The sequence below is a fragment of the Protomyctophum bolini genome (assembly GCF_963924005.1).
Source record: "Protomyctophum bolini genome assembly, chromosome: 17".
Lineage (NCBI taxonomy): Eukaryota > Metazoa > Chordata > Actinopteri > Myctophiformes > Myctophidae > Protomyctophum > Protomyctophum bolini.
In genome coordinates this window covers 19,936,445-19,963,306 of record NC_137878.1, presented here as the reverse complement: position 1 = coordinate 19,963,306, position 26,862 = coordinate 19,936,445, and the positions used below count along the sequence as shown (strand labels likewise).

Here is a 26,862-nt window from a genome sequence, read left to right as displayed (position 1 = left end):
GTCTCATGGGGGGGGGGGGTAGGACCACTACCAGTTGACCTGTAGTAAGTCTCATGGTCGGGGGGGTAGGACCAAGTCTCATGGGATTTGGGATTTGTTTATAAACATTTTGGTATTTGTTTATAAACATTTGGGATTTGTTTATAAACATTTGGGATTTGTTTATAAACATTTGTGATTTGTTTATAAACATATGTGGCCCCCACCTAGCTTCTTAATTTTTATCTCAAAGTGCACCAGATTGAAGCATTTTCATGGCAAATTTACAATTTTTATCCGGCGTGGCAAAGCAGGAGGGGGGGGGGCTCTGTATAATATGTTGCCTAGGGCCTCAAAAGGCCTAGAACCGGCACTGAGTGTGCCGCAGGTTCGACTCCCGATCCCGGCGGCCTTCACTGCATGTCTTCCCCCCCATCTCTCTCCTCATTTCCTGTCAGTCTACTGTCTGTCCCTCCATAAAAAATATAAAATAAAGGCGAAAGGGAAAAAAAAGAAATGTGTAAACGTACGTGTTAGTACTGATAGCGGTGAGGGTTTAAATGGCAGAGGTGACTCAAGTCCAAGACTCCAAGTAAAAGGTGTGTCAAATATGTTGAATTATACAGCACAAGATTTTGGAAAAGTGGGTGAGTCAGTCATGGCCTGAAAAGTGAAATACTTACAAGACAGTCTCTGTCTGCACTCTACAGCCATTATCTCTGTCTGCGCTCTACAGCCATTAGCACTCCTCGCTAACTCCTCACAGCCTGAAGATGGGCTTTCTTGTTGTCAGAACATTCAGTCCAAGGATGCAAATCCTCTGTCTTCAAGTGTCTACATCAGGGGTTACAAACATTTTCAGCTTGACACCAAGAAGAGAGATGTGGTGTCTCCCCATGCAGAAAGAATGTGGAAAGATTTGCCTCCAGGATGGAACCTAGGTAGGTAATTTCATCTTCTCGTGTGATAATATTGTCACACACTCTAACCAAGGAGCCATCTGACATGCTACTATTTGATCCAAAAAGAATGAATTCAGTTTTTCCCAGGTGTAAAGATAGTTTGTTATCAGCGAGCCAGGTGCAGATCAGATCTAGTGAGTTCAGAGCTGAGGGCCTTTTCAATCCCTAGTATGCTTCCTTGTGGAACGCCACAGCTCACTGGGAGGGAGGGGACAGTGTTCCGTTCACCTCTACCATCTGTTCTCTCCCCTCCAGGTATATTGCATCCAGCTCACTGATGTGCTATATCAAAACCAATTGCTTTTAGCTTGTTAACCATTGTCAGCTTAAAATCATCTTTACAATTTACAAACACCTAGGTTTTTGTAGAAAACTTAGTTTGAGAACCACTGATAGGTTTATCAGAAAACTGTAAGGATTCAGAAGGCATTTGTAGAATCGACCTCAGGTCTAAATGGATGGAACACACTGGTCTAAATCACATCCCATGCTCTCCAGCAAGTAGATGAAGACCAAACCATGGAGCACTTCCACACTGTGTGGGAGTCCCTGCTGTTTCAATGGCTGCCAGGCGGGCAGCTTCTCTCCACTCCCCCTCCGAGGAGTGCAGCGCTTGGCTCCGGATCCGCGGGAGCCCATCTGATGTGGCCCCTCCATCTGACTCACAGCTCCCGTCCCAAGGCCCAGACGGCTGCAGACGCCACAGCAGATGAACGGGGCCACAGATTGTTGTAGACCATTTGCATGTAAATACACAGACCAGACATGAGTCTGGGCTCAATATTGAAAGGGTTCACTGCACGCAGGACCCTCTCTGTTGTGTGGACATATGACCGTGTGTGTGTGTGTGTGTGTGTGTGTGTGTGTGTGTGTGTGTGTGTGTGTGTGTGTGTGCGTGCGTGTGTGTGTGCGTGCGTGCGTGCGTGCGTGCGTGCGTGCGTGCGTGCGTGTGCATGGTGTGTGCAGTCCAGTACATCTAAATTATACAGCTGCCAAGTTACATGGAATGTTTTAATACAATAGCATTCTGTGGTCTCTAATTGCATCTAATGGCTGCTGGATGCATTCCTTCAAAACAGAGAACGATCCAAAGGAATAAAAACGTTTACTTAATGTCTGAGATATCTATTCAAATGAAGCCATATTGTCACAGTCACAGACTTTTGTCGTTTATTGTACAGTCTAGGTCTTGTATTTCTATGTTTTGTTCCCTGGTCTAGTTTTCATGGTTCTATGTTTGTTTTCTCCAGCTGTGTCTCATTTTGTAATCAACCCTCATGTGTATATCAGTCTTGTTCCCCAGTCAGTGTTTGTTGAGTCATTGTATCCTGTTTCAGTCTGTTTTAAGTTATTTCATGTTCACCTGTCTTCTGAATTAAAACACCATTTCATGGTTTCCAACACTACATGCCTGGCTGTCCTGCGTTTGGGTCCTTACCTCACCTACACGTGACACATATAGAGGGGCCTAATATTGTAGTTTTTTCTTTCTTTTTTTTTTTCTGCATTTGAGGTCCACCAGCCACTGTGAGTATAAGGCTCAGTAGCCAGTGTTCCCATGATTTGTGAGAGAGAAAAACAAACAGGCCCAGGCCCTTTGTATTCAGCCAGCAATGGGTAAAACGCTCCCAAAAAGAATTAGTCTCTGTGACACATCTAGCGGCCGCAATCTGCATTCAAAGATTTTCTTAGAAGCTTTGTTATTGGTCAATTTGCCTGTCTACTTCCGGATTCGTTAGTCATTTCGACTGGGTTTGTTTTCGACCAATGACAAAGCTTCTAGGAACATCTTTGAATGCAGATTGTGCCCCCTAGATGTGTCACAGAGACTATATATTTTTTGGGAGCGTTTTACTCATTGCCGGCTGTTGAATACCAAAATTCCTTTTCATCAGTGCCTTAATTACCCCTGACTCAACTGAATAGGATCTGAAGGTTCAGACTAGAGCACTTGCCTGGAAAGCCTTGCACGGGATGAGGAGAGTGTGGAAGTCAGATATGGGAGAAGACCTTAAGAGGTGGCTGGGGTCCTTGACATGACATTTTGAGAAGCATTGGTTTAAACAACATTAGGAAGCACACCTAAATTAGCAACTACATTTTAGAAACAAGCCTCCCCCCAAAAATGCAACCCACAACCACCAATATTTACAAGCGACTTTTACATAAAAACAAGCCCAAATAAGCAAACATGTCAACACTGTTGGTGGCCCTCCAGTGGGTAATCAGAGTCCCTATAGGCAGCATCCCTCTGCTCCAAGCATGTCTGCATACTGTAGCTTCCCTCTTGCCATGCAGCATATGCCTCTCTTGTTTGGTATAGACAGTCAGTCAGCTAGGGCTTTCCTCCGTGTCACTATAGAAAGCTTTCATACAGCGGGAGAGAAGTGTTAAAACTCTACATTCTCACTTCTGACTCACTGATTTAACCACATTGAGGCAGGAGCAGCAGTCGAATGCTCCTGTGGTGTAAATCTGTTTGTGTTCTCTGCCCCCCTCCCCCCTCCCAAAAAAAAAAGAAAGTGAGTCCTCCCGAAATGCAGTTTCTGAGTCAGGGTTAGGAATGTGATAAAAGCCCAGCTTGTTCGGCAGCAATAGTGCTATGGGAAAGGACAGAGGTACCAGGGGTGAGCTGGGCTGTGCTTCTTCGGTGTGCCGTGCGTTGGCGGCTGCATGTGGTTGGTTGACTGGTTGCAAGTGCGAGGCTGTGCCCCTCCCCTCCCCTCAAACGCACGCCACTCCAACCTACCCCATAGAGAGAGTACAATCCGTTAGAGAGTAGAGGGACGGGGGTGCACTATCTTGGAGGCTTAATGCCGAGTCGATACAACTCTGCCACCCTCCCTCCCTTCCTTACACCTCACGTTCTGCAGAGCACACATACGTATACATCCATGGCTACGGCAGCATCAAACTTTTAGCACCTGCCATTTTTCTCTGTCCCCTCGTGTCGGTTCCTCTGGTGTTTTAGAGGCATATGGGATGAGAGAAGTGGGTCAACAAAGGTTGATGTTAAAGTGGAGATGAGGGTGAGCCTGGGGCCAAAGGACTGGCATCCACGGTCCCCATGTTATGCACATGATGACACGTGAGAGGGAAAGGGTGGGTATATTGCTCAAGTGTCAAAATCGCCTCATTGATCTGCCCACTGCGTTTCAGGGAGTTGTCACCTCGTGACGCAACTCATCATTGCCTTTAGCGGCTCATGTCTAGACTGTGACTGAATGGTTAGAATTGGTTGGAAACATCTTGTGGTTGGTTAGAAACATCCAGTTTCATTGTTTGCTGCTGCTTTGTTTTATATTGTTCGCTAATTGTCACTGTAAATGAAGGTAACCTTCGAGCATAAAGGTTTGGAATGAAATGTTTAAAGAAAGAAAGAAAGAAAGAAAGAAAGACAAATATATTGGTGTTACTGGATTGAGAAGATATTGCAAATAGACCAGGGGTCTTTCATTTAATTCAACTAATTTCGAACCATGCATGGCGCATACCTGCCAACCCTGCTGGATTCTGCAGGAGTCTCCTTCATTTCAACCATTTCTCCTTGCCATTTTTCCTTGATTTCCAGGCTTAGGCATTGTTTCAGAAAAACTAACCTTAGGCCTATTTAAAAAATAGCAGATGTACAAGCTCACAAAGTGCCGCGATGCAATTTAGGATTTTTCTCAACTCCAATTTAGGAGTTGAGAAAAATAACTGAATTTGATTTTAGGGGTGGTATAATGGCCATTCCCTGGGTCTCCAAATGATGTCCCTGTTTGGAACCCTGAAGACTTACAGTAAGGAAGAGAAAACCAGCGGAACCACCGCTGGCCAGGACATATTTTCACTGTAAGAAGGAGGTGAAAAGTCACATAAGAGGAACACATGCTTGAGACTCATCCTGGCCAGGAGCTCCACATTGTGACTGCATGCTGCTCTCCCATGGGCCCTGGGTGACACTTTCTATAATGCAGTAATCCAAAAATCATGTTAGCGTGCCTTGGGGGATCAAATACAGTCTCTGTACGCTCAATCCTATCTCCTTGGAATGCAGTCAGTACCGCTGATTTTTTTCCAAGATTTATCTTAACACAGTGGATTATCATTGCCCCCTGAAAACCTCCTCATATTGAAAGTATTGAGCTTACATATCCCCAGATACAATGCTGCAATAATCCCTCCCTCCGTCCATGGACTAGACACACACACGCATACATCCATGGACTGTCTACCACGCACGCACGCACGCACGCACGCATGCACGCACACGCACACGCACACACACACACACACACACACACACACACACACACACACACACACACACACGCAGTAACATGCTGACATTGAGGAGGCTTATCTGTTGATACAACATGAAGTATCATAGCATCCCACGGTTTTATGCATTCTGCTGGATGCATCTTCCTTAATGTAGTTTCAGGAATTCAAACGTTGAATTACATTGTACTGCATACATACACAGGTCTCCCATGGGTCTCACTCAATGACTTGGTAAGGGTTCCTATATGGGGGAGAACCCCATTCCATGATAATTTGCTCTGCTGGAATGACATCTGAAATGACTACATGATGCCATACATGAATACATTTTACATATTGTAATGTTCTTTGAGTTTGGAAAAACAGCAGAAGGGTTGAAAATATGTAACCAATTCTTGGGTTTTACATAAAGCAATTTTCTTGAAACTAATAACATAATTTGAGCACAAAAGCAGGAAAAGGTTCAATTCTAGAAAGTTACCCAACAAAGTGGTGGAAATAATTGCAAAAGGAAAAACAGGGGGAAAAAAGAGCAAAACGTTGATGAAAGCAATATGTCCCCAAATGGAAATTCATGCAAGCTGTCACCTTGCTATCTTTGAAGACAGCAGCGTGTCTGTAACATAAGCTTTACTCGCACAAGGAATGCCGCTTTGATTAAATGTTTGCAATTCCAACACACTGGAAAATATACTGTTGCCCGCGTCCTGGATAAATCTGCTAAATAAATTCTTTACAATAAAAACGTTCTGGTGGATGTTGATTTGCGGAGCAAAGCGGGGCTGGGACGGGACGGCGTTGTACTTGGCCCTGTTTCCCAGTAGCCTACCTCACCCCTCCAGGGGGCTAGTTGGTGGGGGATCTCTAATGAGACTTGCGTTATTAATCCTTGCAATGGGGTACATGAATTCACTCACAGGCAAAGGCTTCAGGAGCTGCCCTTGGCTCATAAAACCTGGAATGTATTCCTTTGATGTGCTCTGTTGATGATCTGCTCTGACAACAATATGGTAAGACTTCCCTTCCCCTGTCGTGCTGGCCCCTGGCCCGGGGCCAAAGCAGGTCATCTCAGACACCCTTGGACTTTTATGGGTGGTCAAGGAACACGCTGACAGGTCACAGGCGGGAGCTCCTTTATGAGTGGGAGCCGTGCATCCACCTCATTTGGAATTAGTTTATTTATAGGTGTAGTGTAAATCAAGTTTATCTTGGTCTCTAACTTTCAAACGGGCAAATGTGGCTTCGGAGCCATTTTGAAAAACCAACACACTTAAACCTGGGGGCCGTTAAACACAGTATAGCATTGCATGTGTGTGCGTGCTTTTCTTTTTTACCGTTTGTTTTATCGAGATTCTTTCCCCGCAGGCCTGCAATCGTCTGTGAAACGTAGCTGTAAAGTATAATGGTTGAGAAGAAATTCATAGAGGGAAGTTCATTATTACTCTCCATATTTTCTTGACACGTGTCGGGCAATTGTTGGTTCTTCAGGGAACCTGTAGCACACAAAACCCAACGTCAACCACCAATCCCTATATAAACCATTATAACCTTCCATAATGCAATAGGATACTATTGCATTATGGAAGGTTATACTTCAATATATAATTAACCAATTAATATTGGCATACTGTTTATGGCAGTGATAAACCACTTGATTTAGTGTCTACTGCAGCTTTGATAAAATAAACAATACATTGATCTTTTACCAATAGAATGTACTGAATGACCTACAGTACAGACCATATATTGTAGCCTGCTTTTGCCTTAACTTGACGTACAAACTTTATCATGCTATTGCTGGTATACTTTGATTATTGAGGAAGAAGCTTGTTAGCTTCTTCTTCCCCATTAACCCCTACATACGCTTGCACGCACGCACGCACGCACGTACGCACGCACGCACGCACGCACACACACACATACACGCACACACACACACACACACACACACACACACACACACACACACACACACACACACACACACACACACACACACACAAGCTTGCATGCACACACTCACGCTCCATATCTCCACCATCCCCACCACCAACACCACCACCACAAAGGCCTGTGGGACTTCTAATATATGGCCATTCAGAATAAATGGTCCCTCCTGATGTTGTGTTGGCCTAAAAGCAATTTATTGATTTAGTTTCTTCTTCACATTGTAGCCCACTGTCCAGTGTCATCATCTTTGTTTCCCTGTAAGATTAGTAGTGATTTCATGGGGTGTTTATTCAGTACCTCAAAGCAAACATAAAACATTCATGATGGAGGTAAAGTTTTCCAATTCAGTTAGATTTCTTTAAATGGCCTTACCAGTTGTCTGTCCTGCTTAACCCCCCCTGGGGTCAAAAGCTTTCAGCCGCACTGCCCCTCACCTCTGGGACCCCCTCCCACCTGATATAAGAATCTTGACTCAATCACCTCATTTCAAACCCACCACAAAACCCACCTGTTTAGGCAGGCTTATGGATGATCTATCTGTGTTTTCTGCTGCAAGCTATACATTATTGTCTGCTTTTGCTTTTAACTGTGTTTTGTGTCAACTGTTTTTAACTTGTTGTACGGCGACCTTGAGTGCCCTGAAAATAGCTGATCTGAAAGCTCACAATGCATCATAATAATTGCACTGTAGATCTGCCATTTTTCACCGAATGTTCGCCTATTATATGAGATGGGATGATATAGGATTCAGGTGGCTAAGAAATGCACTGCAAACAAAAATACATTTCTTTAAAGGAAAAATGGCTAATGTTTATATGTAGGCTATGATATCACCAAAGATGTGAACAGAAAATGGCATGTATTGATGGTGGCATCACATGCATGGTTTTTTAAATTAAATTGGATTCTTGAGATTTGAGCTGAGTACTTGCAAAGAGCACTTAATTGCCATGTCTGGGTGGTGTTTTTTATTTGTATAATTTTTTTCCTGTAAGGGTCTTGGCCTTGACTGACATTTCCAGATTATGAGCATGCGGTCCCCTGGTGGCCCATGGCTCTTATTCCCCCATTTATGTCACAAGCCAATCTGCCTCCGACTGACATTCTCCCTCAGCTTTTCACATGTTCCAATCCCCCTTTTCCCTAAATTCATCTCACCCCTGCACCCCCCCCCCCCCCCCCCCCCACGCATACACACACGCACACACACACAGTTCACTCACATAATTGCCAACACATATAGGCTATACACATATCACGCAAAGGAAAAATTTATTCAAACACACTTTTCTGTGTGTCTCTCTCACACACGTATACGCACGCACGCACGCACGCACGCACACATGCACACACAGTCCCACACACACACGCAACATTGTGTGTGTGCCACACAATGAAACAAACAAGCCCTATTACGGTATACACCACTATTATAGGCTTACTGAAAAACATCCCTCCATGTGCAAAAAATAAATAAAAGATCAGACCTGATCTGAACTGAGTGGTGCTGTTGGGGTGTCGGACTATATGGTTGTCTGACTATTGGTTGTCTGACTATTGATTGTCGGACAATTGGCTGTGAGACTATATTGGCTGTGGGACTATTGGCTGTCGGACTAATGGCTGTCAGACTATTGGTTGTCAGACTATTGGTTGTCAGACTATTGGTTGTCGGACTATGGTTGTCGAACTATAGTCTGTATACTGTACGGGTACAGGCTTTAGTTCCGACACTATTACTGGTCTGAAAGTAGACCTACAACCTACCTCAAACCTAACCTAACCATAACCGCAAGCACAGGAGCAGTGCATGTTCGAGTGGTAGTCCAACCGTTGTTCCCGTATGTCGGACTAATGCTTCGTCGAAATTACCATCGGATCCCATACTGTACTGCCTCTCATCATGCACCTCTGCCTGTGCTACACCGTAGTCTGTACTGCACTGTGCTCTGGTCTGGGCTGGTGTTACACTATAAACTCAGCTTCCCATCATGCACCTGTGTACAGTGTGAAGCTCAATAGCGCCACTTTGTCACCTGTTGGTACTCTAAGTCTAAACAGACAGACATACTGTATAGGGACAAGACAGGCACACATTGCTGTTCCTTGGAGTGGCTGCACCACTCACCTGCACGTCAAGTGGCCAGTCCAGGCCTACACACGCACCCTTCCTTCCCTGTCACACTTGCAAACCACACAAGCACTCACACAGACACACACACACATCAACATCCCCCCCCCCACACACACACACACACACACACACACACACACACACACACACAAGTCATCACTGCGTGCAGGATGCAACACACTGCAGAGTGGGATACACACATCACACAAGTGACTGACAAATAATAGAGAGCACGGTGGATATAGCTTGCAGTGCACCGTGCACCACGGTGTCATATCTCACACTCACTCTCTCATCATACACAAACACAATAGTTGATGCATGCCGATTAGCGCTCTATAGTAAAATGCACAATGAACGAATACGAATAGGCTATATTGTGAAAATACACATGGCTATTCGTTCATTTGTAGCGTTCATGCCTGAGCGTTGCAGAATCTGGCGATGGACAGTTTTAGGCAGTTTGATTGTCAGCATGAGAGCGCGATCATCCGCGATGAGGGCGCTGCAGCTCAAGTAAAAACGGATTAACTAAATGTTATTTTCTTGTGAATATATATATGAATGAATGAATATTATGATAAAAATTCGAGGCAGTTATTTGTTTGCTAATTTTCAAGTTTCATGTGTAGGCCTATACACATGAAACACACACACACACACACACACACACACACACACACGTCCAAATGCAGCAGTCAAAACGTTGAAAGCATTTCGTTCTGTAACACATCGATACCTCACTTGGATGATATTTTTTACTTCTGTTTTTCTAAATCAAATTGTATTTGGCCTTTTATTTTCTTTCATTCGAATTTGAAACGGTTTTCAAATAATAACGGTTTAATGTTAGGCCTACATAATTTCGAGACGCCATGGTTATTTTGCATTAGATTCCACATGAATTCTCATAGACAATTAATTAGTCCATTTGCTTTATTAAATGTATGGTCTATGACCCCCAATGCATATAGGCTTTACTAATTTTGGCCAATACACTGCCAGCCTTTAATTTGGTGTGGTGCACGTTATATGCAACATTTTAAACTATTTTTATTTTACACAAAATAAAATCACAAATCACCTGGTGATTTTTTTTTAATTTGCTCGATCCTTAACGGCTCAAACCCGCTTGTTTAGACATAGGCCTACGCGTATAGCCTAATAAACAAATAGGCTAAACTAACAAACATGTTGCTGAGTCCAAATTGTTGGTAAAACGTTAGCGATAATAAGTGTAGTATATACTTCATCCATCGATGTATATAAAGGACGTTTTGTTGATGCTTAAATATAGGCCTATACATTAATGTGCTGTTGTTTGAAACCAGAAGAGAGGAGGTCCGTCCCTTAATTGACCCTTAAAAGTTTCACACGTGAAATCTAATTAACTTCCGTCGGTGTTGTGCAGCTCTTCTTGTTCGTCCTCTTGTGAGTAAGTTTTTGTTTTACGAGTCGATGTGTATGTAGGCCTACAGCTACAGAGTTGTTTTCTAAAGACGGGGGAAATGGAAATTACAATTTTGCTGATGAAGATTGAAAATTAAGTTATAGTCTATAGTTTATTTTCGCTTAATGTCCACATAAGTCTTCCGGTATTTCGGTCCACCTGCAGTCCAAAGTTCTCCAAACGCAAAACGACAGCTAGGGGAATTCGCCCAGAATTTAACATTCTAAATAGACTAGAATATAACCCGCATGCTTTAAATTAGGGTTTTATTTGGGCCTATTAAAAATGTATTTAGGCGAGTTATAACATATGAAAGGCTAAGCGTTTATGTCGATGAAGAAGACGCTGTCCAATTAAATTAAAAAGCATTAGTCTATTATTTATTGGACATCATGTCAGGGAAGAAGAGGGCTGGGACAAATTCCACGGATCCACACATAGTCCCTCCCCCCGTGGACGTGCGGTGAAGTCACGTCTTATAAGAAGAGCCTTGAACAATCCATGTGCACATCATAATCTGAGGTGAAAACCTGCTCAAACAGACAAGGGGACGCAGAGAGAGGATCCAAGACGCCTGGTGGTGGTGGTGTCGCCTCTTGGCTGCCTGAGAGTGACTTTAGAAGTCTTATTGAGCATTACAAAATAGAACACAATTTCCAATACATAATCGTATTAAAAACACAATGCAACTAGAGAATATCCTTCCCAGCGCCGGCATTAATTTACCCAAGACGTTTTACAACCTCTCGTCGTCGGACAGCGCCAACAATAGCCCGGGGGGGCCGTCGCAGCTCGAGTACCAAGAGGTGGACCGGACTGAACCCGAGCCTGGTGGTGGCAACGCGGCTAAAAAATACCTGGGCAACAACAACGGCATGATGGGCGAGGGAGAGGCAGACACGTTCACTACCACCGGGACTAAGGCGAACCCCGACGGCGGGAGGAAAGGCTCGCCAGTCCTCGCCGGCGAGGACGACCTGCACGCCGCCGTGCGTCGCTACAGCCTGGACGAGCTCGGCTCCGACCGGTACTTCATCTCTCCTCCGCCTCCGGCGAGCTCCGACGTGTCCAACCCGTGCTCCCTCTTCCCGTACGCGGCGGGACAAGCCGGCTACGCCGGTCCGAACGGCTCCAGGTACCCGGCCTCCCTCCACTACGGCTCGGTCCTGCCTCCTCCCACCGGCGCCTTCTCCTCGTCCTCCGTGTGCACCGCCAGGGCCCATCAGTTCGGCGGCGGAGGGTACCAGTTCGGCCAGGGTCCGGGCTGCCTGTACCCGTCGTACCCGGGGACGGGCTCGGGCCTGGGCGCCATGTCTCTGCCGGGCTCCGCCGCCGGAGCCAGGGCTCAGGTCTATCTGTGTAACCGGCCTCTGTGGCTCAAGTTCCACCGGCACCAGACGGAAATGATCATCACCAAACAGGGCCGGTAAGGAGATTGCCTGTGTTCTTTTTTTTTATTGGCTTCCTAATTTATTAGGACCACTGACAGTACCACTGTATCCATTTCGCTTTGATTTATGGTTTTTAATTATCTTTGATTCGTACTCTCCCAGTCGCGCACCTCGCTGCATATAGGCCCTATAGCCTATATATTGTTTTATCCACAGGTGGAATTATTGGGCTAAATAAACAGTTTAATTCATGCAATGCGTGAATTTAAGTTTGAATGTTGTTAATGCTTGGGATTTCGTTTTGGTTGGAATTATGACTGCGTTATTCGATTTATCTATAGCTTACTTCATTTGCTAATGGAAATAATGTGATATCTATTGATTCAGTCAAGCAGACCTGGGATTTTAATTGCAACAACATAATTAAATGATGCTTTTTGTCAGCTGAGATTGATGATTTTTATTTGATCCACTTTTTAGGCGGATGTTTCCATTTCTCAGTTTCAATATCACCGGGCTCAACCTCACAGCGCATTACAACGTCTTTGTGGAAGTAATATTGGCAGATCCGAACCATTGGCGCTTTCAAGGAGGGAAATGGGTCACTTGTGGGAAGGCTGACAATAATATGCAGGGTGAGTTATAGGCTACAATTATTATACCCGAACTTTAGAGAACTACAGAAATACGCACATCTTGGTCATGTGTAGGCCTAATTATCACTGGTTATCAATTTCACTTATTTGTGGGCCAAATCAAGTCCGAAAACTTTTAACATACAGAGAGAATCTTAGTCAGTATGTATTATTCATGCTACTTTTGAGAGATTGTATAAAAGTACAAGTCCAGCATATGGGGGAAAACTTATAGCCTATTACAGATTTGTCTTTGTTTTATGGCAAAAAAAATAAAAAATATCAACAATGTTTTAAAGAAATATATATTTATTTTAAGCTTGTTGATGCTATATTCTAGGCCAAATGAAGAGATTATGTATGGATTTTAATTCAATTAAACCGTACGGTATACATGCCTATATAACATTATTTTTCTTAGCATATTCTTTTTTTTAAACTAACCCCCTCCTTATTTATCCATTATTCACTGAAAATGTCACATCGGCTAAGGAGTATAGTGACAAATTATGGAATAAAAAGGATTCTGTGTATATCCTAGTTTTATTGATCGTTTTTTGTATATATATATTTTTTAAGGTAACAAGATGTATGTTCATCCTGAGTCTCCAAACACTGGAGCTCATTGGATGAGGCAAGAAATATCTTTTGGAAAACTGAAGCTGACCAACAATAAAGGAGCCAACAACAATAATACACAGGTGAGATTTTACCATTTCAGATCATGCAGTAGTTCTGAATTCAGCATTAAAGTGGACTAGGGTTTCACTGGTTATGGATTTCTGTTGAATAGCCCATGATTTAAAAATAAATCATTGAATTTATCAATGCTTTTCTTTAATTTCATAAAAGTCCTTTATTAACATCATGCAAGCCTGCTGCCATGCAGCAGAACGTTGTGTATTCATTCTCCATTGGGGTCGATAAACTTATTGCACACAATCCTCAGTGTATTTTCTTTAGATAAACATATTACACACAATCCTCAGTGTATTTTCTTTAGATAAACATATTACACACAATCCTCCGTGTATTTTCTTTATTATTATTTTGTTTTACCCATGATTTAAATGAAAGGGTTTTACATTGCAGGTTGAAACTTTATTTTATGTTCTTATCACACAACGGTGTGATGGCTGAAAAGAACCGATTTTCGTCAAGTAACAGCATCATAATAATAATATTTTGAACATGTCTGTGTAATTCCAGATGATAGTGTTGCAGTCTCTTCATAAGTATCAGCCCAGGCTTCACATAGTGGAGGTGACGGAGGACGGGGTGGAGGACATGAGCAACGAGGCCAAGACGCAGACCTTCACTTTCCCTGAAAACCAGTTCATTGCCGTCACTGCGTATCAGAACACAGATGTAAGCTCTCTGCACAAATTAACACGTCTGATTTGATCCACATGCAACTGCTCAATTATTTATTTACTTTTTCCGGCGTATTTACGCTGCGTTTATTTGTAATGATCATGAATATGCTTGTCCTGTTAAAATAAACTAATAAAATAAAAATGTATTATACAACAACAAAAGACAAAAAAAATATATATAGAATATATAAGGCAAATCGTATTTTTGAAATTATGTTAGTGATCATTTGAATTATCTAGATATTTTATAGTTTAAAAAAAATCATTCATCTTTAGCAGAGGGGATAATTAAATTTGATTATTTGAATGTTCACATTTTTTGTTTTGTTTTTATAAATTTGCAGATCACACAGCTGAAGATAGATCATAACCCATTTGCAAAAGGCTTCCGGGACAATTATGACTCGTAAGTGCAGTGCATTTTAAGTGAGATATACTGTATGTCCACATCTGTACTTCCTGTATTATATAGGTTAAGAAATGCGTAGGTTTTGTATTGCTAGCTTGTCTGTTTGCACAACACTAAAGCACAATTTGAACTCTTGTCACGCTACGGTGTTGCCGCATACCAACAAAGTATGTTTCTTTTTGGCGAGCAACCATCATGACTGATTGATTACCTTCACTCCAACACATTATGCTCTGGAAATAAATTGCTAGGAAGTCCATCATTCACCTCTCAATGTGTAATGAGAATGATGTTGTCCTTTTTTGAAGACGTGCAATCACTGGTTGTTTGTAACTGTCTCCTTAACCACTTAAACCCCAGGGCGGCTGTGGCTCAGGAGGTAGCCAGGTCGACCAATGATCCCTGGACCCTGGGTCGGCGGTTCGAATCCCGGCTCCTCCTGTCCACATGTCGAAAAGTGTCCTTGGGAAAGACACTGAACCCTACATTGCCTCCAATGAGTTGGTCGGTGTGAGCTTGCCACCAGTTGTGTGTGAATGTGGGAAGTGAGGTTGTCGCTTCACCTCCCAATGTATGAATGAATGAACCATTGTAAAGCGCTTTGACCACTTGGAAAAGCGCTATAAAAATGCAATTCATTATTATCCCTCTTGTGGGGAATACTTTCGCTGCAAATGGCAGATCGACGAGCTCACATCGCGTTGTGGGCTTGTCGATCGGCTATTTGCAGTGAAAGCGTTCCCCACAAAACCGGGAAACCAACCAAAAATAAGTATAGAGCCCTGTGAGACACGCTGTACTTGGTCCACTCTTTTCCATTTAAAACTCTTTGCTGAAAATACAAGGTCACAACACGTTGCAAGATTATAGATGGGCCTACCCTATTTTTGCTGAATTAAGCAGCCCCCCCCCCCCCTGTGCGCCCAGAATAGGATGATATGATAGGGTTCAAGTGAGTAATACTTTTTTTCTTATCGACCTCTAGGATGTACACAGCCCCAGAGAATGACCGACTGACCCCATCGCCGACGGACTCCCCTCGCTCCCACCAGATCGTCCCCGGAGCCCGCTATGCCATGCAGCCCTTCTTCCAAGACCAGTTCGTCAACAACCTTCCCCAGAACCGCTTCTATACAGGCGAGAGGGCGGTGCCCCAGACCAACAGCCTCCTCTCCCCGCAGGGTGACGATGCCAGCGCGGCCGCAGCTGCGCAGCGCTGGTTCGTCACACCCGTCCAGCAGGCGGGCTCCAATAAGCTAGATTTGTCCTACGACAATGACTACTCCACCGGCAGCCTGCTGTCCTACGGCATCAAGTCCCTGCCCCTGCAGACCTCCCACGCACTCAGTTACTACCCCGACTCGGCCTTCGCCTCGATGGCAGCGGCCGGCTGGGGCACCAGGAGCTCCTACCAACGTAAGGTGGCCACGGGCCTCCCCTGGTCCCCACGTCCCAGTCCCCCGGCCTTCGCGGACGACCAGCTGGGCACCACCACTGCGAAAGACAAGCTGTCGGAGGACAGTGCCCCGCCACCGCCAGCTGCCTGGATTGAGACATCACACTCCCTGAAGTCAGTGGACTCTAGTGACTCGGGCGTGTTCTCCATGGGCTGCAAGAGACGCAGGTTATCCCCCGGGGGGTCCAGTACGGAGAACTCGCCCACCATCAAGTGTGAGGACTTGACCACAGAGGAGTTCAACAAAGACAATCCCAAAGGGATGGGTGGCTACTATGCCTTCTACACAAGCCCTTAAGACTGTATTTATTGAAACTGAATATGAAGCTTCTTTTAATCTTTATTTTATTTTAAGTGCACTTCATTCCATATAATTCCATTTATATTGTTTCCTAAAGGTGCCAAAGCTTGGTTCCCCCCACCTCCCCTGACCGTGCACTCACCCCATTCAAGATGCACAAAAGATTGTTTAATGACCCCCCTAGTGCACACGTTTTCAGGTTCCTGTTTAATAGCAACAGTCCTGACTGGTTCTGGAGAACTCATCTCCACCTGCAGGCTATAAGCTCTCAGGGGTCGTGTCAACTTGAACTGTTTGGAAGGACTCTCCATCCAGAGTGATGAGAACGTCTTAAAAGATCCTTCTGTATGACTGGTTGTAGTAATCACTGCATCTCCAAACTGATCTGCAAGGTTGTCACATTCTCTGTCCAACGGAGTACACACAAGCACAATCATAGATTGTTTTAATTTTTTATGTCCAGATTTCCCCCTTTACTTTTCCATTTAAATTTTGTATTTCTTATAGACCTGTGAATTATTTCATGCTTATTTAAAAGTAGGCAACTTTTTTGTTGTACAGTATTTGTGCACTTTAGAATGTGGTGTATCTTGTACAAATTGTCTTCATGGAGGTGTTATGAAATGGCTAATAAAACAGCTTTTCATAAAGCATTGTGCAAATGTGCAGCCTATATCTTTATACTACAGGTGCATGTTATGGGTGTCAGTTATGTTACAGGCCTACTGAGCGCTACAGACAACAGGAAGTGTGAAGTCATTGAATAATTCTGCATTAAATTGACTTAAAATGGCCTGGGCCATGGCTCAGTGGTCCACTCCAGGCACCTTGGCTGGTAATCCAGTCTGGCAGTGTGCCGTGGGTTTGACTCCCGATCCCGACGGCCTTTACTGCATGTCTTCCCCCCCCCCCCCATCTCTCTCCCCATTTCCTGTCAGCCTACTGTCTGTCCCTCCATAAAATATATTAAATAAAGGCGAAAGCCATAAAAAAAAAAGACTTAAAATAAGTATGCTACACATAAAAGGAAAGCTTGGAAAATAGCACTGTTAGATTGGTTGTCTATCAATTTGGCTTCATTTAGCTTATTCATTTACCTAATTTAATAAATGGTCCAGGTGAAATTCTGTCAATTGATTGGGAGTCGGGATATGAATTGCCTCACTTTACAAATGAATACTGACTGACTTTCAATGATGGCCCTACACTACACAGTAAAATCCAGGGGGTTCATCGAGCGGATCCAACATTTTAGGGGTAACCAACATTTAATATTTTTTGTCTATACAGTACATTGAGGCCCAACCCCCAATGCCATGTCTCAAAAATTAAGCAAGTCCAGAAATTAAAGCTACAATCGAATCCAAGACAACGATTATAAACTTGCAATTAACAAGGCATTTGGCTAGTTGGACTTTTAGATGCCTGGTGTGCTTTTAACCTTTTAGCAGTATACTTGACCAAGAAATGCATGAATTGTCCTTAATTTAGTCCTTTTATATACTTTATATTTTATTTTATTCTCTTGATGTAGCACTTTGAGATTTGTTTCAAATGTAAAGTGCGTTATAAATAAATAAATATTATTACCGGTAATTTATCTCTGTATTTTAACATTGAGATTTTCACAAAAACAAGTGGAAGGGAGAACGATTCACCCACCAGCTCACAACTTAAGACGTTCTGTCGTACGCACGATGGTGCTTTGTGCAGTCAAGCGAGGGAAATCTCACTATCTTTATTTACACATGGCCTCTCTTAAAGGAGCCATTAAAGCATTAGAGACGACATGCACAAAGCGATAGGTCACAACATTCACATCAAGACCACTTTCCTCATTAGTGGAGAAACGGCCCAAATCCTCTCATTTAAGCATTTGAATCGATTTACATACTCTGGAATTCTAATTAATTCTGTTCTCAGACTCCTTGACAGCAAGTGAAGAATCTGACTAAGTCCAATTAACACCTTCTAACAAGGTAGAGTTCATGATTGCCCCGGTCTCTCAGGAGAGCTGGAAAAGTGTGTGTGTGTGTGTGTGTGTGTGTGTGTGTGTGTGTGTGTGTGTGTGTGTGTGTGTGTGTGTGTGCACGTGCGCGTGTGCACGTGCGTGTGTGCGCGTGCTGCACCCCGTTTGTTCTCCTTTCTTTTCAACGAACGACTCATCTTTGTGTAATGCATCTTTCTTGACTCTTTCTCTCTCTCACCCCTCCCTGGCAATAATTGCAACTGCTGGCTGCCAATGAGAGGTCTTGTATGATAAAAGGACAAACATGGAAAACTGTGACTTGTCAAGACTGTGAGGGGATACGCACAGAACACTGGCTTGTTTACATACGGTTACGGTCTCTCTGCTTATACCCTGGGCCTGGACACACATTGCTCCCCCTTGATACCGACATACTTCTCCAGAGAGGTGAGAGGGCAGAATAATCAACTGCCGACTGCCGTTATCTTGATACTGAGCCAATAGCACCTCACATTCAGTGCAAGGAGAAGGCACAAGACCTTTATGAGGTCAAGAAGGCACAAGACCCTAAAGCAGCCAGTGTCTGCTACTACTTTACTGATCCTTTAAACATACATATACTGTACATGTACTTTGTCTGTATCCAGCATGTAAATATCCCCCCCCCCCATCAAGGTCAGAACAAAACAAATAGAACAAACAAAGACAAACAGTACAAGACAGTAAAAGTAATTGGTAAACTAGTATTGATCGAGAGTACTAATGAACATTGTAAAAAGAAAAAGGGGGAATTGTATCCACGATTCAGTTAAATAGTAAGGTGCTCTATATCCAACTGTCTACATACTGAAGGCCTCCAACCAGAGGTCACCCAGTGTCAGATGGGCCTTTTGCAAAATAATGTACCTTGTAGGCCGTTTTATTTTATGTACCACTAGCATACAGACCCAAAGTACTTGATTTTGTACTGTAGCCTTGTAGAGTAGACCTTTGAGAATAAAAGAGAACGTTAAAATGTCAGAGAGTAGAGGTTAGTTGCCAACATGACGATACCATTTTGTGTTCAAATGAGCTACGATCACCAGGAGGAGCAAGCATAATAAGCTGGCTCCTCTTGGTATTATACGCTAATCGTCCCTGATCGCTCTGTGATCATTTGATTTATAGATCTGCAGTACCTTGACTTATAACAACCAGTGATTCCTGGGAGGCTGTGACAACTCCAAACTCCTACTGTACAACAAGTCGATAAATTCAGCCATTCGTGCAAGAAGCGCAGCAATCAATAGACACCTCTACAGCATGCTTCCACAAACTCAGAGCATGTTGGCTTATAGGTGAGCAGGCGCACTGGGATGAGACCTGCACAAAGTGAGGAATTGACTCATACTCTCCTGCAGATGTTAACAATCTCTGTCTACAACCTCAGAGACCGTTTGTTTAGTTTTTTTGGGCGAGGGTTGTATCAGTGCTATGTGCTGTTCTGTGCTGTGTGTGTGTGTGTGTGTGTGTGTGTGTGTGTGTGTGTGTGTGTGTGTGTGTGTGTGTGTGTGTGTGTGTGTGTGTGTGTGTGTGTGTGTGTGTGTGTGTGTGTGCGCACGTGTGCGTGTGCGTGCGTGCGTGTGTGTGCGTTTGAAACTCACAGGTAGCCTACTCCACCGGGGCAGTGAAACAGACTTTGTTCCATGTAAAAACCTGGAGAAACAGATTCAGGTATAGTGCAACAGTGCAATGGAATGATTTTCCCAAAGAAATAAAAACAAGTGCCTCTCTAAGCACGTTAAAAACAGCTCTTAAAAAGTGGCTGCTGAATTGAGCATTTTTACAATTATCTTTTCAATATTTTTCTTTCCTTTGGGCAATTTACTATTACATTTACCGTACATACATTCCCCCTGCCCTGCCCTGCTTTTTTTTAGGACCGCAATGGAAATAAGCCGAAAGGCTTTCTTGTGTTTATGATCCTCAGTGATGGCTGACTTCATTCTATTTCGGAAAGCAGCTTTGGGCTCTTGTACCATCACTGAAATGTGTGTATGTCCGTCCTTATAAGATGTTCCATCGCCGGTGACTCCGGTGAGAGTTTGTGTACGGAAGGCCAAGAACACACATCCAGATTCCAAACAGATGAGGGTTTAAGGCCACTTCCTCACCTCCACTCAGGCTATCACTACAGATGAGGGTTTAAGGCCACTTCCTCACCTCCACTCAAACTATCATTACTCTCACTGTCTAAATTTAGCCACTGGCAGACATGTTTCTGGGTCAAAAAATTGTTTTTTCCTGAAAGCCCCCGACTTCACCCCACTAAAAGTAAACAAGACAGCCAAGACTGAGATGGTGGTTGAAACGATGTTTCCTCTTCCTCATGTTCTTGGCTGAAGTGTCTTTCTAAGCTGTTGGAAAGCTTGTGGGAAACAAAATGGTGCATTTACTGTATGTCGCACCTTTCTCCAAAGTGCTTTACAATGTACATTGCATTCACCCATTCACACACTGATGGTGGAGGCAACCATGCAAGGCACCAACCTGCTCATCGAGAGCGATTGGGTGCTCAGTGTCTTGCTCAAGGACAGGAGGAGCTGGGGACCGAGTCAAGCAGACGATTTACCTCCTGAGCCACTGCCGCCCAAACACTAACACTATACGATCATCACACTGACTGCATGGTTGACTTAAAATAACGCATATAGACAATTCACTCCAATGTTACCGGCACCCTCACACACTGGTGTGGTATTAACACTTAAACCTTACACATAAACACACACTGCACACTCCACAATACAATGAGTACCCAACACATACTGTACCTTAACAACACTTGAGCATTGCAGCAAGCTTCTGATTGGTTGCCTGAATACTGTAAGGTGACTTTTCCACACACAAAAAAGGGAAATAGCTGAAAATGATAAACAAACACACACTTCTCTATGACCTCTTGCAAACCTACTCTGAAATTGCTGTTCAATTACTGGCCCCATTAGTGCATCATCCTTTTTAGTTTTATTCCTGCATTTGTTAGAGACGTGTTAAAAACTGATTGACTTATAAAGGAATCACAGGACTCTGTGTACAATGGCATATGGGATCACACAGAGGCGATTAGGGTTCCATCGGCTCTTTAGGTGCCCTCAGATCGTGTTGTGCCGTCTGTAGACTGGGGCCCCATTCGACGGTGCATGAGTAATGTTGTAGCCCGAGTGTCCCGTAGCTAAGCTGCACTTAACAGAGCATTGATTCCAGAGCAGTGTGTTCCCCCTGGAGAGAGTGTGGGGTGGTGGGACACGTTCCACCCCACCTGCTCTTCTTACAGCCCCCTACCCATCCCTGGGTCCATTTTGGTACACCGCAGTGGTCTCTGTATATGCTAGCCAGACTCCAACCCGCCTCCCAGGGGAGATGAACAGGATTCACAGCACCATGCAGGGGCTCTCATAAGACGGTGTGTATAGTTTGCTCGGGAGCCGGGCAGGGGTCGGCGGCGGCCACACGGAAAAGATTTGTGGTCAAAATCAATGCATTGGCACTTTGGAGGAGCGCCTCAACAGATTTGGGAATTTCACATGGGCCTCGTGGCCCCCTGCTGCCCTCGGTTGGCCTCACCACGCGAGAACAAACATCATCCTCCAAACCTCTGGGGAGCAAAGGACTCTTGCATTTCTGCAGCCTCTGGGCTCTAAACATGACACAGTCAATATTCATCTAGTGGTTTGTGACTGCCATGTTACACACCCAAATCTGTTACCTCTCACTGCCTGCGTGCAGCCCAGTGAGAGATCTACTGTATGTCAAAAGATGATGATAAATGAACCCAGCAAAATCCTTGTTGTTCATTTAAAGCTGCAATCCAGAACATATTTTTATGAATATAATGTTAACCAGTGTGTATTGTCGAGTCTGTTAAATTATACTACATATACACTAATATTACACACTCTCTCTTTCTAAGTTAAATTAAGACTCTTAAATTAAGACCTTTAGGCTACCTGAAAATGTTGAAATGTTAAATGTGTAATTAAAATGTATTTCACTTTGAAGGAAAATTAAATATAGTAATTACAACTGCAGGCTCCTTCATATGATCTCGCTTTTGTGAAATAAGGAGAGAACTTGTATCATCACTATCTCTATCAATCCTTGCAACCAAGTTGCATCTTTTGAAGTGTGCCCTAGCGGTGAAGGCCCATGTGGTGCTTTGCTTTCTTCCACTTGTCTAAGTTCTGACTCATGTCTCTCAGCTGCATTAGAATGCATGTTAAAGAGGCGGTACCGGCACACTTCTCTTTGTGCGCTAATGGTCTCGCAGCGTCTCTGAGACTCGGGGTACAATTAGGAGGTGATAGTTTGATCTCCCACCTTGCCGTTCTATTTCAGACCTAGCTGCCATGTGATTATACATTTCTGGGGGGTTGGGGAGTGGTGGTCTATTTAAAGAATGACTCCTGCAAACTCTGTTGAAACGGGTTTTGCTGTTTTGCTGTTTTAATGCATTGCGCTCCATTATTCATCACATCTGCAGGGAGGCTCGTTCTGCGATCACCGCAAAATAGTTTACAGTGAAAAATGTGACATTGGGTGTTTAGTGCATACATTAGGTGAGTGACGGTAGACAGGCCTATTGTAGTGTTTTCAGACTCGTCAATAATCCTGAGGTGCTCAAGGATCTCTGTGCTCAAACGAGCATTATACGGCACACAATCAAAATATATCAGAGTAGAGCCCTTGCTAAGTGGCTAGTGGTTACTGACACTGCACGTTTCGGCAGTAGTAGTTAAATCTGGCATTGAATAATACAAAATAAAATACAAAATAAAAAATGTGATCGAATATCTAAATACAATGAGATTGAGCTAACACTTAAGTTGTGTTTCTCTGTGTCCAGTCTGAGAAAAGTTGGCTAGCGTGGCAGGGACTCTGTCTCTCTGTCAGTTTGATGCAGGACAGATAATCACTTTGAGAGCCCGTAAATAGCCTACATTTTGATATGTTTTATTTTGATGGTAGCTTAACTGTAATATAATCGCAATATTACACTCGAGGGATAGTGGCTTGCCTTTATCATAATATTTGCACAGTGCTTCCTTGTTTACAACTGTCGTCACACTGAGCGGAGCGAGCAAAACACATGGTGACCGGAACAAGGTCATACTGACTTCGACGAGTCTCTCGTTGCCTGTTGCTGTTAGTGTGAATTTGGCATAAGGTTTATTCGTTTTTATTCGGGGCTCTGTAGCTTGCAGAGCCCCAATCCCCCGCCGGCGGGGGATTGGGGCTGTCCACCTCATGAACAGCTCTCAGCGGGTAAATGGGGCTGGTCAAGGTCTCAGGTTCCAACTCCGATATTTTAGATTTTCCCTCCCGGACCCCCGTGGCGTTTAAGAGGTTAAGCTCACTAGACTGCACTTCTCCTGCCTTCCTCTGCATATGGTTCCTGGTTGTTATGTGATGTTTGCTCCCAGCACCACCCCAGCACCACCGGTGGGCTCTGTTATTTATGTTCCCATGGGGGTTTTATTGTATCTCCCTGCTCTTAATGTTTAATGATGGTGTTTGATTGTGCCGAGCAGGGAGAAAGATTTAGCAGAGCCGAACGCCAAGATAAAATATTATATGCACACTTGTATTCTCATTAAGCAATACATATTGGTTAAATCTATTCATGAGTTGTCTGACTGAACTAGAGTTATTATAAGTTCATTTCTGGTTATTCCTTATAGAGGGTATATGCATAAAGTGAGTGGCAAATCGAGTAGCAAAGTGAGTTTAACGTTAACAATCCAATCTGAGAACCCAACAAGAAAAACAGAAGTGAGTCAACAATCTGTTGATTGATTGATTTATATCAAAGACACTGACAAGTGACAATATAGTTAAACATGGGTTTTGTAGATTACATACCGGTAATAGGGTAATATATTAATTTTACATTTTGCAAAAGGTTCTATAGAGTGCAACGTTTTCTGAATGAATGGGCTAAATAATCAGGGGCTCAAGATAAAACTGAATACTGCACTTTCCATGACAATTAAGGCACTGTAAGTTATATATTTGGTTCCGACAAAAAGTATTTTGTTAAAATGTAAAGCGCTGTGTTACAATACTAACCAGTGCTACAGCTCTTGTTCAGAAATTAAGTCTCCCTGCCTCTCCAGCTCTTTAAAGTGTGCCGTGTTTTTTGTATTATTTTTTTCATGTCTTTGGTGACAGTACAAATACAATTAGACCCCTTGGTGTGGTTGTTATGTACAATGATGTCTTCCTTTTGTATTTAGGGTTTCTTCCTGGACTCGGAGGCTGAAACCTTGACAGTCAAAACGTGCCAATGAAAAAACAGTGATATAGTGAAATCACAATATCATCCCCTTCCCTAAAACACTCCCCCTTTATCATACAACAACAGCTGTGGCTTCAGTTCAGGTTCACCACCGGTATCCGGAGAACTCGCCAGTTTTCCAACTCGCCGGAGCGAAGATTCTTCATCAATGTCTTCATAGTTATGCTAACATGCTGTATTCATATACAGTAGCTATGAAGACATCTGTGGGTTTGACATAACCTACTACACTGTAGTATGTCAAACCCTGACTGGAATGTTCATTTCCAAAGTGATCAAATTATTTTGTGCAATTAAATGGTCAGCTATGATAATAATAAAAGGTTGAGTAGGCCTATGTGAATACCAATGATAGTACTGTAGTCCTACCATTTCAGGATATTGTTTACTAATGAATTACATTGTTTCTGTAGGCCTACTTTGGTGTTTAAAATGTAGCATTCCTACTTCATCTAAACTCTCTCTCTAATGCAATTTAAATGAAGGTGGAGGGGAGTCACAATTTTATCAAATCCAATAGAACCCATTTATCAGAGTCTTCAATTTAGTGTTCCAATTCCAATTTTGTATTCTTATTTATTTGTTTCCTCACTTACGACTGAACAAACATTCATGCAACAATAATCAGTAGCCTATAGAGCCAGGGAAGTGCACACATAGACAGGGGGCTTCAACCCCTGCCCCTTTACCCGTCTGTAAAACAACTGCCCTTTCCAGACCACAAATGCAGCATTTACTATAAAGAAATGCAAATGCAAAACCTTTCCATGCCATACCGGAAGGCAGCATTAAGGAGATTTGCTTTTTCCCCTTAGTCTCCTGAACTTGAACACAGCATTTTGCATTGAACAAATGTGTTTAGAAATCCTGCACTCCACTGTGGGCCACACAGCACAGTATGTATGTCGCTTGGCCAGAAACTTGATTTATACAGGGGTGCCATCTGCTGGTGATAATCAGTCATTGGACTACCTTGTTTATTTAAAATTGATAAATATGAAACAAACTCCTCTTCCAGTGATCACAACTTATGTCATGATGTAGTTTTGAGTCTGGCTCTCATACTTTTCTTTTTTACCCCTATACTGATGCTACAATATATGGACGCTGTCTCATGTTCACTAATTCCAGTTGTGGAAAATGTAAAAAATACATTGTAAGTAAAAGTCCAGTATTAAACATTCACTTGAATAAAAGTAGATACAAACTTACAAAGGCATAACAAATTTATAGGCTACTTAAAGTACCAAAAGTAGTCTATAACAGTGGTTCCCAAAGTGGGGTCCTTGAGGGAGTTCCAGGGGGTCCCCAGCTAAATGATAGTTTGGAACCAAATGGACCCTTATGGGTCTATCTGAGAGTTGAATTAACATTGATTTTACAATCTAAATTGGGGGTCCCAGAGATAGAAATGCCATTAAATGGGGGTCCGTAGACTAATGCATGTCAAACTGGGGGTCCTTGAAATTAAACGGGTTGAGAATCACTGCTAGAGCCGTACAAATCTTCTCTTGTGGGGGTCCCTGGCATATGTCTTCAAATGGGGGTCCTTGACATGAAAAAGTTTGGGAACCACTGGCCTATAAACATCTTTGAAAATGTACAAGCTCATAACATGTCCCTTTGGCTCGCGTCGTTTTGCAGTGAGCTTGTAGATCCGGCTATTTTGTGACGCGTTGTAAGCTTGTAAAAGCACCCAATATATAGGGTTTTGTAATAATAGAGGGTATGCGTGTGACATCATCATCAAACCCGGAACTTAAGGAATGCCTACTGTGTGGCAAAAAATTACTTTCTGGCCTTGACAGCACATGCATCCAAACTGAAACGTTAAACATTGTTAAAATCACTTTGCCGCAGCCTGTCGCTTTGACACTCGATTTTCCATTCACTTTATGCATGCGCATACTCACTATATTCAATGATCTTCAAAGTAACTATATGTAACTAATGTTTTCAAATAATTGTAGTGGAGTAAGTACAATATTTGCCTCTGAGATGTAGTGTAAATTTTGCCTACTAAAAATTGGAAAGTAAACAAATACCTCAAAAATGTACATAAGAACATTGAGTAGGCCTAAATGTAGGCTATAGTTATACTTTACACCACTGTCTAATTCAAGCCAAAGGCTTTTAGGGCAGTGGTTCTCAAACTTCATCGTTAACATAATAACATCATTTTCACTCTAGCACCTTATATTCATGGATTATTTTACTACTTTGACATTTAACATAACAGTATGATAG

At 43.2% G+C, this 26,862-nt stretch overlaps 1 protein-coding gene across 1 annotated transcript; it reads left to right on the top strand.

Moving 5' to 3' along the window:
* Nucleotides 1-11,424: 11,424 nt before the first annotated feature.
* Nucleotides 11,425-16,306, top strand: eomesa (eomesodermin homolog a; the record flags this gene model as incomplete). Its single annotated transcript, XM_080787330.1, has 6 exons — nt 11,425-12,167; nt 12,613-12,767; nt 13,347-13,468; nt 13,977-14,135; nt 14,488-14,549; nt 15,538-16,306. 6 exons carry the CDS (start codon nt 11,425-11,427, stop codon nt 16,304-16,306), a joined length of 2,010 nt encoding a protein of 669 aa, XP_080643456.1.
* Between the last annotated feature and the right edge of the window lie 10,556 nt (nt 16,307-26,862).